The 12,563-nt window shown below is 38.7% G+C and overlaps 1 protein-coding gene across 4 annotated transcripts in view; it reads left to right on the forward strand.

Annotated features, from left to right (window-relative positions):
• CCDC186 (coiled-coil domain containing 186) overlaps positions 1-12,563 on the forward strand; it is a 49,714-nt gene that overhangs the window by 23,605 nt on the left and 13,546 nt on the right. For 3 of the 4 annotated variants that reach the window (XM_008270533.5, XM_008270534.5, XM_089314324.1), the window contains 6 exons: positions 4,732-4,944; positions 5,824-5,943; positions 8,506-8,610; positions 9,267-9,365; positions 9,508-9,594; positions 10,673-10,815. In XM_008270533.5, the coding sequence (XP_008268755.3) occupies positions 4,732-4,944; positions 5,824-5,943; positions 8,506-8,610; positions 9,267-9,365; positions 9,508-9,594; positions 10,673-10,815 (767 nt within the window). Of the gene's footprint in view, positions 1-4,731; positions 4,945-5,823; positions 5,944-8,505; positions 8,611-8,930; positions 9,162-9,266; positions 9,366-9,507; positions 9,595-10,672; positions 10,816-12,563 lie in introns of those variants that run through there. The other variant, XM_089314325.1, reaches the window with a different exon arrangement.

Genomic DNA, 12,563 nt, shown 5'->3' on the forward strand with positions numbered 1-12,563 from the left:
TAATACTTCTATATTATTACTTGCTTGAACTCCTTAAGAATGACACTTTTGTTGAATTCATTTCTGTATCCACAAAACCTAGCCAATGCTTAACCAACAGTTGGTCCTCAGCATGAGTAGAAGCAGAAGGGATTAACTGCTTACACTGGGAGGCGGATCCCATCCTCTCTACTCTGAATCTCCTACCACACCAGGTGTGGTGTGCTAGAAGAACTTTAAGAAACAGATTATTTTAAGCCTTCATTTCTGTGAGCCTTTATAAATTGTTGATCTTTTCATGAGAAACATCATATTTAAAACTCATGCGATCAGTTCTCAACCATTTTTACTAATTGAAGGGAAGTATAGAGGCTATGAACTTAAGAAATTACTGGCTTTCATGGACCCAACCATGGCTGATAATTAGAATAACCTACTGAGCTAATTTTTTTAGTTCTCTGGAGTTTATTATATATTTAAAACAAAAGCAAAATTGTAGTTATTTGTGCATAATTCAAACAGTAACAAAGTCACCTTCAAACATTTCCCTCTTTCTCAGAGGTAAACCTCTGGTGCCAGTTACTTATATATCTTTTCTGCAGTGTTTGTTTCATATAAAAGCATGTGTATATTCCCTTTTTCTCTCCAGCCATTTTTTAAAAAATAGAAATTGCCACCTGCTATTATCTGTACTGTGTGTATTTCCTCTGTAATGATGAAGGGTGTAGATGATATGATAGTGGCTAATGTATTCAGCTTCAGCTATGTGTCAGGCCACATTCAGACTACTATACAGATTTTGACTTCTTTAATCTTCACAACAACCCTAAGAGGTAAATATTATTGAAGTAGATTTTGGAGACTATTCCATTTAATTATTTGTAGATCTTCATTTCTCCTCCCCTCCCCCAACTTCTCATTCTAACTTCTTGAAAATTTTAAATCTGTAGAGAAGATGAAAGAAGAGTAAAACCAACACCTTTTACCTAAAGTCAGCAAACCTAGCAAGTTTTATTTCAAAAGAGATTCCCAGTATGTTTGTATGTATGTTCATGCACACACACTGATAACACCCACAATTTCATTTGCTGGCTTGAGACTTCCCTGTTTCATGTACTGAATAATTGGAATGAGTGGGAGCCTCAAACACGAGAATAAAGCTGTTTTATAAATTCTTGGGGACTTTATGACAAGTCCTCCCACTTGTACCCTTTCATGGTCTAGAATTGAAAAATGTCTACAGGGTGATGAGAGTTTCATCTTTGGCATACCATTCTGGATTTCTTTGTCTTAGATTTTTTAATCCTGGGGAATTTCTCATACTTGTAAGACAAACCGTATATTAAAAAACATTTACTGCGGCCGGCGCCGTGGCTCAATAGGCTAATCCTCCACCTTGCAGCGCCGGCACACCGGGTTCTAGTCCCGGTTGGGGCGCCGGATTCTGTCCCGGTTGCCCCTCTTCCAGGCCAGCTCTCTGCTGTGGCCAGGGAGTGCAGTGGAGGATGGCCCAAGTGCTTGGGCCCTGCACCCACGTGGGAGACCAGGAGAAGCACTTGGCTCCTGGCTTCGGATCAGCGTGATGCACTGGCCACAGTGCGCCGGCCGCGCCGGCCATTGGAGGGTGAACCAACGGCAAAAAAAGGAAGACCTTTCTCTCTGTCTCTCTCTCTCTCACTGTCCACTCTGCCTGTCAAAAAATAAATAAATAAATAAATAAATAAAATAAAATAAAATAAAAACAATTACTGCATTTCATCTAAAGTTTTGGTGTACTGAATGAGTGAATGAGGAGGTTTTAACTGCCATAATTCAAGAAGTGGAACTACCTATCTTTTATCTTAGCTTTACCAAGTTATTGAATCTGTTGATTATCTCATTCATGCTTTCTTGATCTTTAACTCAATGATAAACATCTTAAAATAAGTCTAGACCATAAGTGACTCATCTTCTTTTTCTATGCTACAAATGGACTGTGTACAACAGCTTGAATAACAGTTACTGGATTATTTGTTGAATACTCCCAATGACCCTTCTAGATAGGTGTGGCCATTAGCTAGGGGAGGACCCAAGGATGTGAGCTTTTAACAAACACCCTAGGTGATTCTTTGTAACTGCTCCATGAACGTCTCTTTGAATGACAGGGCTGTTACCTGGTGTAAATGTTCTCGGCTTTAGTCCAGACCTTCACAGTATTTCATCTTGTCTGTTCTAATTGTCATTCTTCTAATTGTTCTGCTTTCTGTCTCAACTTCAGTGACGCTTTCATGTTGCCACTGGTTATCTTACTAAAATATGCAGTGAGAGGTTCTGATTTATGAATCCATCTTTGACTTTCCATTGTCTGTAGAGTGAAATCTAAACTGATCAGTATGACATGAGGATTTTTTTCCTTTAGGGATCAATCTCCACCTCTTTTTGTTTTTGTGACTGTTTCCTGCCCAATCCAACTAAACACCAAAATTAAACCCTGTAAAATGACCTGATATCCATAAAATATGTCATGCTGCTTCATGATTTTAGGTATTTGCACATTGTATTCACTCTACCTTGAGTTCCTTTCTTTGACTCACTCCTTGAATTCTCATGAATCATTTTTTAAGATTTTATTTTTTTATTATTTGAAAGAGTTACAGAGAGAGGTAGAGACAGAGAGAGAGGTCTTCCATCTGCTGGTTCACTCCTCAGATGGCCTCAACGGCCAGAGCTGTGCCGATCCGAAGCCAGGAGCTTCCTCCGGGTCTCCCACATGGGTACAGGGGCCCAAGGATGGTCCAAGCCATCCTCTACTGCCTTCCCAGGCCATACCAGTGAGCTGGATTGGAAGAGTAGCAGGTGGGACTAGAACGGGCGCCCATGTGGGATGCTGGCATTTCAGGCCAGGGCTTTAACCCACTGCGCCACAGCTCTGGCCCCCATGAATCCTTTTTAACTTTTAACATCTGGCTCAAGTTTAGCACCATTTATCCTTCCTGTCAGTTCCTTCCAGGGAATGTATTTTTGTGTTTTCAAAGGACTTTTCAAAGTGTATAGATCCACTAGAATTTATCATATTATATTACAGTGTCTGTTTATGTCTTTCTCACCAGGTGGTAAGCTCTTCCAGAAGCTGTGATTTGTTCTTTGTGTTCTCAAACCTAATATGTAACCTGAACATCAAATTACCATGAAACCATGTTTCTTTTGAAATTGATACTGAACTATTAATTGACTTTTTCTCAGTCCAGTTTTTTATCTGTCTAAAATCTAACTAGTTTTATTAGCCAGTTTGAGTATAATTTTCTCATTCCTTGTCCACAAGCACATTTTCAAGTCCTCAGGAGTTTTTGCTATATCCTCTGTATTTTTTTAAATACTTTCTTTTCTTATTTAAAGTCAGAGAGCGGGAGAGAGAGAGAGAGGTGGAAAGACATCTTTCAACCACTGGTACATTCCCCAAATACTCACATTAGCCTGGCCTGGGACAATCCAAACTCATTCTGGGTCTCCTACATGGGTGGCAGGGACCCAAGTACTTGAGCCATAATCTGCTGCCTCCCAGTGTGCTCATTAGCTGGAAGCTGTGTCTGAAGTAGCATAACAGAACTCAAACCAGGCACTCGAGTATGGAACAGAGGTGTCCAAAGTGGCAGCTATCCGATGTGCCGCATGCCCGCCCCATAACTCTATTCTAATAGTTACTCTCTTCAATTCTGTTGGATTTTCAGTTGATATTTTATCACTAGATACTTGAAAATCCCTGAAGTCTGGGGTTCCCTCTTTTATAAAGTGTATTTCGTGTTCTGTTACACTTGGCAAATTATGAATTTATTTAACCATTTGAATATGGCTTTTGAGCACATCCCCCAAAGGTTAAAGCTTGGTTCTTGGTGGGATGTTGAGAGGTGGTGAAACTAAGAGGCAGGGTCTTGTGGAAGGGAAATAGGTCAAATGGAGCCCTCTTTGGAAGGGATGAGTGCTTGTGACAGGGCTTTGTTATGAAGGGAGGCCACTCCACCTGCCTGGTCCTGTTGGTGGCCATTTCCCTTTCCACTGTGTTTTGAGAGAGACAGGGACCTTTGCCACACTGCCAGTACCCGGCTGTTTGGACCCTCCAGCCACTAGAATTGTGAACCAAGTAAATTTCTTTCTTTTCTTTCTTTTTTTTTTTTTTTTAAAGATTTACTTATTTATTTGAAAGGCAGAGTTACAGAGAGGCAGAGGCAGAGAGAGAGAGAGGTCTTCCATCCACTGGTTCACTCCCCAGATGACCTCAACAACCAGAGCTGTGCTGAAGCCAGGAGCCAGGAACTTCTTCAGAGTCTCCCACGTGGATACAGGGCCCAAGCACTTGGGACATCTTCCGCTGCTTTCCCAGGCCATAGCAGAGAGCTGGATTGGAAGTGGAGCAGGTGGCAGCTTTACCTGCTACGCCACAGGGCCAACCCCAAATTTCTTTACTTTATAAGTAAATATTAGATATTTCATTACAACAGACTACTAACACAGGCTGTCTGTAGAAATTTTTTCATTGTGTGAAATTTCATAATATGGAATACCAGCTTATACTAACAGAAAATTTTGAATAATCATGTGAACTTCACAAAACTATAATTTTGAGTATTTTCTTTCACTTAAAAATTTCATGGCACAAATCCTGGGAGTGCTGTGCAACAATCAAAAAATGCATTCATAATATTTTAGAAAAAAATTTTTTTGTATTTTCATTTGAAAAATAGTTTGTATAAATGCTGGGTAATATTTTTTTCAAAGGCCAACAAGAAATGTGAAGAGGCACGCCAAGAAAAAGAAGCAATGGTAATGAAGTATGTAAGAGGTGAGAAGGAATCTTTAGACCTTCGAAAGGAAAAAGAGATACTTGAAAGAAAACTTAGAGATGCAAATAAGGAATTTGAGAAGAACACTAACAAAATTAAACAGCTTTCTCAGGAGAAAGGCCGGTTGCACCAGCTGTATGAAACAAAGGTATAACTCATGCCATTGTACCTTGTTTGATATTTGTTCTCTTTGCTTTTCCTGTATAATTAAATACTCATAATGTAGCACTGTTAAAACGCTCGAGCATGAAGTTGTTAGTTTTGTCTTCTAAGAGCATTAGTGTTTACCTGCCTGCCAGATTAAAGGTTTGCTGGGGAAAAGATGAGTAAAGGGCCCATGTTTATTGGATAATTTTTTCTTAATATATCTCTTTAAAAACTCTGTATAATAGAATAACCAGAGTCTCAAATGAAGATTGTATTTTGGTGAAGTATGCACATAGTAGTTTCAGTTGTGATTAGCTTTCGAGCCAGACTATTATTTGATCAAAATCTTCATGTAGAACTTACCAAAGAACAGTGTGTATTTCTTGCAGAAAAACATGTCCTCTTTTGATTTTGGCTATGGAGATTGAATTGCTGAGCTACCTGTTCAGAACTGTTGCTCTGTACCTGGCAGCTGCATGACAAGATTGTATTTCCAGTTATCATTTCTTGGTGATGAATGCTATTTTTTCAGTTATTATTTCAGCAGGATTATCTTCGTTCTCAGAACTTTGGGTAAAACTAATTTAGTTCATCTTAATGCCACACAGTTAAAGAATCATAAAAGCATTCTTATTTGCACAGCACATTCAGGTGGTTAAAATATGAATGTTAGTCATCCTTCCTGTCTGCTCATTGGATTTAGGTTTTACTGCTCTCTTATCATTTGAACTTTAAATCAGTTTTATGGCCTATGGGCCTTAGTGTACCAGCCTTTGAATTACAATATTATTGTGGTGATTACTTTGAAGGAGTATAAAATATACAAAAATAATTAGTTGATTGGTTAAGCGAAAAATCTGACCTGGTGATATCATTTTAGGAAGGGGAAATGACTAGACTCATCAGAGAAGTAGACAAATTAAAGGAAGAAATCAACTCTCACATCATTAAAGTGAAGTGGGCACAAAACAAATTAAAAGCTGAAATGGATTCTCACAAGGTAAGGACTGCAGTGCTTTGGATCAATGATTAGACGTATTTAAGAACAAATGCATTAATGAGGAATGGAGCTTACTTTAGCAACATTTGCAGAATAGCTTGGACTTGAATATTTAGTAACTCCTCAAAAGAAATTTCCTTGTATGATTTCTATATAAAAGATAGCATTGAATTTTTTCATTCATTATTTACAACACCTGAGTTTGCTGCTGCCTTTAGGCATTTTTTGGAATATAGAATTAAACATCATCAGTGGGAGGAGGAGAATATATAGGGTATAAAAATTGAAATAGACCCTGGGAATGTTAAAAAGTATCCGTGGTGCTAGGAATATTATTATCGAGTATTTATCTCTATCACTAGAACATCAGCTTTATGAGGGTAAAGATTTTGTCTGCTTTCTTACAAGGCTATTTCCTGAGGGCAAAGGAGAATGCCTGGTACATGGTAGGTGCTCAGTGAACACTGAGTGTAGGAATAAATGAAGCCAGTTGGCACCTTAACATTCAGTGTGATTCTCAGTTTTCCTTTATTCAGACATTCCTTTTATTTAATAAATATTTCTTTGGGATATAGGAGTCCCTCAGTTGCTATTTTTGAGTGAATGAAGTAAGTACCTACTATGTGCCAAGCTGTTTTAGTTATTGATAATATGATAGTTGAGGGGAAAAAAAAAACAGGTAAATTTCCTCTTTTTCTCTTCTCACCGAGTCGTATAGTTTAAAAAAATCAGTATTTGAAAAAGTATCTAACTTATTGCTTATATTTTGAAAGAGATACTGGTTTCAGTGCAAGTCAGTTACTATTAAAGATTAGCAACTGAAAGTATATAACTAATAATGGTAGATTCATTTTTTAAAGATTTATTTCTATTTATTTGATAGACAGAGTTACAGAGAGCAGAGGCAGAGAGAGAGAGGTCTTCTATCCGTTGGTTCACTCCCTAGATGGCCGCAATGGCTGCAGCTGCGCCTATCCAAAGCCAGGAGCCCAGAGCTTCTTCTGGGCCTCCCACGTGGGTGCTGGGGACCAAGGACTTGGGCCATCTTCCACTGCTTTCCCAGGCCATAGCAAAGAGCTGGATTGGAAGTGGAGCAACCGGGATTTGAACCAGTGCCCACATGGGATGCGGCACTGTATGGCTTTACCTGCTATGCCACAGCGCCGGCCCCGATAGATTCATTTTTAAAAAGTGTAAGAAAGTGTGCAAAGCATGGATAAAATGGTTCAAGAGATCAGAGGAAGGCACTCCATGTGAGGAACAGCAAGAAGGAAGGGTGGGAGATGAGTAGTGTTCGAGGAGACCAACCTATCTAGAGCAGAAGGCTTGTATTAGTTATTCCTCCATTAATTCAACAAGTCTTTTTTTTTTTTTTTTTTTAAAGGTTTATTTATTTGAGAGGCAGAGTTACAGACGGAGGGAGGGAGAGACAGAGAAGGGAGGTCTCCCATTCCATCTGCTGGTTTACTCCCCAAATGGCTACCACTGAACCAATCCAGAGCCAGGAGCCAAGAGCTTCCGCCAGGTCTCCCATGCAGGTGCAGGGGCCCAAGCACTTGAGCCATCTTTACTGCTTTCCCAGGCCCTTAGCCGAGAGCTGGATCTGAAGAAGAGCAGCTGGGACTTAAACCAGCAACTGTTTGGAATGCTGGCACTGCAGGCAGAGGCTTAATCTACTACGTCACAGCACTGGACCCAATTCACCAAGTCTTAATCAAATGATTAATACATGACAAGTGTAGAGCTAGTTGTTGCTGAGAAACTATGTGTTTAACTGGGGAGTCAGATAACTTACAGAATAGCATGTAAGTGTGGTATAGCAGTTCTTAGAACTTGGGGTGTCTCTAGGTTAAATCTGCAAAGTTAAGGAGGCAGCATCTGTTCCCTTCTGAAGGGAAGTTACTAGGAGGAGGTGCTCCCTAAACTCTGCTCTGAAATCCACATGCTAGCCCAAACCAGAGCACTGCACTGGTTCTCTGAAGAAGAATTATGGAAAAAGAATCGAAGGACAAGGGTTCTGTCTTGGAAAATCACCCAGTGGTAGAAAGACAGTCAAAGAACAATAAAGAAGGATGGATGGATGAGGAGAAAACTGGCTCAGAGGAAGGATATTCAGGGAGTTGGGGGTGGTTGGGACTGAAGCAGTAGCTGCAGAGTAGAACAAGCAGAAGTAATTGGGTTTGATGAGAGTAGTGCCTCCAAGTCTTCAGAATTTCCCATTTAGGAGAGAAGGTAAGAACAGAAACTGCAGCATCAGTCTATGAAAAGTTAGTTTTTATTATACACCACAGCCGTAAACCAAAGGATTGTCTTTTATGTGGGTGCTCAAAGAACTGTTTTATGCTTTTTGTCAGGTTTGTAACTTCTAGAATTTATTGAAAGCTCTTATAAATTTAACTTTATTTAGTGATTAGTTAAGTATGTAGACCATTTTCATTTTTTTGTAGACATATAATAATGTTGCTAGAATATAGGACTCCTCAGTGGCAGTCCTAGGGCAAAAACTTAACATTCTTCACATCGCTGTGGCCAACTTTATGTCTTGTCTTTTTCTCCATACAGGAAACCAAAGATAAACTCAAAGAAACAACAACAAAGTTAACACAAGCAAAGGAGGAAGCAGATCAGATACGACAGAACTGTCAGGATATGATAAAAACATATCAGGTATTAAATTTTCAAACAATACCATTGTTTCATTAAATTTGTATATCTGCAATATTTGAAATAGAGAATGAAGGCTATTTCCTATATTAAAATAGCTACAACCTAAATGGCTCTAACTAGAAAAATTTGCAAAAAAAAAAAACACAAACCTAGAAAAATACCAGACAGTTGCAGGGAAATGTATAATTTTAAAAACTATTCTGTAGGTATTACATTATATATCTTAAGTGTACTATTCTTATTCATAGAGAATTGATAAAATACCATCTTAAATTTTATTTTTGCATTTGTATATTTACTTATTTATGTTTATTTGAAAGTCAGTGACAGAGAGACAGAGATTCCATCTACAGATTTTTTCCCCCGAATGCTTGCAACAGCTGAGCTCTAGCTATCACCTGCTGTCTCCCAGGATGCCATAGAAGGAAGCTGGAAGTGGAAGCAGAGCCAGGACTCAAGCGCAGGCACTTCAGTGTAGGATGCAGGCATTCCAGGCAGCATCTTAACTACTGTGCCAAACACCCATCCCCCAGTCTTTTTAATTTTCATACGTAAGCTCTGTATTTCACTTTAGTGAATTTAATTGCAAAGCTTTCTTTACCTTTCTAAGTATAAAACTTTAGAAATTTTCGTGTTTTTCGTTTCTTTTTCATTAGGAATCAGAAGAAATCAAATCAAATGAGCTTGATGCAAAACTTAGAGTCACAAAAGGAGAACTTGAAAAACAAATGCAAGAAAAATCTGACCAGCTAGAGGTAAGTAGTTTTGCTCTTTGTATTTATTACACTATCTAGGATATTTGTGTAATAAAGAGAAATAATGAGTATTTATTACCATCCAATTTTAAGGCAAGTTTAGTGGATTGTGACATGTGGTTTCTTTTAAACTTTTTAAAAGATGCATCATGCCAAAATAAAGGAACTAGAAGATTTGAAGAGGACATTTAAGGAGGGTATGGATGAGCTACGAACACTGAGAACAAAGGTAATTAAATCTTTAGTTGTGACTCCAGAGGAGGGGTAAATGCCTTTAATTTTGTATTCTGATGTTTAAAGTAATGGGGAAGGATATTTATGTACAAAAATTTCCAAAATACAAGAACTCAGAGGAGTAGAGTAGCAGTTCTCTAGAAGCATAATCAGTTGTTTTTGTTGAAGTGAAAATGTCTTCCTTGCTGGGCCCTGGGCCAGAAGTTCCTATTTCGTAGCACATTTGCTATCTATAATTCATCCTTGGGCCTCTTACCTGAAGACAGTCTTTACAGCAAATCAGTTGGAAGAATAATTGGACCTTAGCGCTATAATTGTCAGAAAATAATAGGAAGACTTTCTTTGTATTTCTTCTGGGTTTATGTAATAGTCTTATCAAGTAAGGAACATCTGGCCCCTGGGCTGTATAAGGCTTAAAAAATTGTTTGGTCTGGCCCTGCCAAAGTGACCACAGGTGGCACTTGAAATTCAACAAATCTGTAGCAGGCTAATTTTTAAGCTGATAATTTTGAATGGCTCATGAATGATGTTATAAATATCCAGATGGCCTTTGGCAGAAAAAAGTTTCCCCACCCCTGTCTTGGATGGATAGTTTTAATTTCTAACAAGCTAGTAAATTCTTTTCTGTTCTTATAGTCTTTATTGTAAGAATAGCATCCCTTTTAATATGAATATGATATATTATCACTGTGTGTCACTCATTTATTTAGAAATAGGTTTTAAAATTAGTACCTTGAATTTAGGGTCCCTTAATAATTTTCAGTCTTTCATAGACTTTCCTATTCTCCATGTCATTTCCTTAGGGTAGGCTGGCAAGATAGCAGCTTTCTTTTTTAAATGAGGAACTAGAGATTGAATAAAAATATGTGACATGCTAAAACTTGCAAAACTAAATCATAAGAAATCCAAGACTAAACTCCAGTGATGTTAACTTCACCTTATTTTTCTTCATATTAACTAATAATGCCATATAATTCAGCTTAGGTTATTAATGTATAGCCACTATATGACAAAGTTTGTAAGGAGTAAGAAAATACTGTTTATGATTTAACTCTGTTATGATCATTTGTTAGGTAAAATGTCTAGAAGATGAACGATTTAGAACAGAAGATGAATTATCAAAATACAAGGAAATTATCAATCGACAAAAAGCAGAAATTCAAAATTTATTGGACAAAGTGAAAATTGCAGATCAGATACAGGAACAACTTCAAAGGTATAAAATGAACAACCTCTGTTAATGAACCAGATTCTTACTCTGTCTCAAGATTCTATTTTTAAATGAAATTATTGCATTCAGTAACTGTTTTTATAATTTTACTACTTAAAAAGTTTTAAATTTCTCTTCATTTGAATTCCCATCGTAACTTCTAGAAATCAAGGTTTATATTTCCTAAACATTGACAGTAAGAACTTACAAGACATAATGATTTAGTTTCTTTGTCCATTCTGTTCTTTCAGATTCTGTGCTTTTCAGATTTCTTATGCACAGGACTTAATTTTTTTTCAAAAGGGTAATTCTAAGACCTTTGCATGAATGTAGCTTGGAGGTCAAGAGTTGATGATATCCTTTGGCTTCTCATGAAACCATTTTACTGAATATTCGGCAGAGCCTGAATTTGGGTTGAATTCAAATACAGTGTCTTCTTTCCTACACCCCACCAATAGCTAAGTTTCTGAGTGTAGCTAAGAAATCCTCACCATCATCCAGCTTGATGCTGCTATAAATGGCTAGTCACTAACCTCTGCCAGCAATATCAGTGCACCTGTAATGTTGCCACATGTGCCTAGAGCCACTGCCTCCATCTTCTTTGCATCTGTCTCAAACCTTTCAGCCTCTTCACACCCCCAACCTTCCCCTTCTATCATTGTTTGCTGTTGGCACGTGATGACTTCTTTACGGAAAAAACGGAAGCTGTCAATCCTTTAAACTGCCTACATCTGGAGCCATTCTTTCCTTTGCTTCTATTATGGGAGGAATGTCCCTACTCCTCTCTCAATTCATCAGTCTTTACACTGCTGCTGTGTTTCCCCAGCTCTTCAGCCTTCTCAGGGCCTTTATTTATTTATTTTTTTTTTTAAGATTTATTTTTATTTATTTGAAAGACAGAGTTACAGAGAGAGGTGGAAACAGAGAGAGAGAGAGAGGTCTTCTATCAGCTGGTTCACTCCCCAGATGGCCGCAATGGCCGGAGCTCTGCCGATCTGAAGCCAGGAGCTTCTTCTGGGTTTCCCACGTGGGAACAGGGGCCCAAGGCCTTGGGCCATCTTCTGCTGCTGTCCCAGGCCATAGCAGAGAGCCGGATCAGAAGTGGAGCAGCCAGGATTAGAACCAGTGCCCATACGGGATGCCAGCACTTCAGGCCAGGGCTTTAACCCACTATGCCACAGTGCTGGCCCTTCAGGGCCTTTCTTGATACTCCTTTTTCATCCTTTGACCTCTCTTTTACTTTTTCTTTTTATCTTTAAATACAGTTACTTTTTAAAAGATTTTTATTTATTTATTTGAAAGTTAGAGTTAAAGAGAGAGGGAGAGAAAGAGATCTTCCATCCATTGGTTCACACTCTTGATGGCTGCAGTGTCTGGTGCTGTGCCAGGCCAAAGCCAGGAGCTTCTCCTGAGTCCCACATGGAAGGCAGGGACCCAAATACTTGGGCCATCTTCTGTCTCTTTTCCCAGGCCATTAGCAGGGAAGCTAATGGGAAATGGAGCAGCCCAGACACAAACTGGCACCTATATGGGATGCCAGCATCTCAGACAACGCCTTTACCCACCACGTCATAACATCAGCCCCTAACTATAGTTGTAGTTTTAAAAACTCAAAACTCCTATGACCTTCCCTAAGCAGATTATTTTTCTCCTTCCCTTTCTAGCCAGACTTTTGACAGATTCGTCTGTATCATTCTCCTTTTTCCATTTCCTTTGTTCTGTTCCTCTGTACTTCATTCTAGCTGCTAACCCAC

This window comes from Oryctolagus cuniculus, chromosome 15, assembly GCF_051225735.1.
Source record: "Oryctolagus cuniculus isolate XC-2025 breed Fujian yellow rabbit chromosome 15, ASM5122573v1, whole genome shotgun sequence".
NCBI classification, from domain to species: Eukaryota; Metazoa; Chordata; class Mammalia; order Lagomorpha; family Leporidae; genus Oryctolagus; species Oryctolagus cuniculus.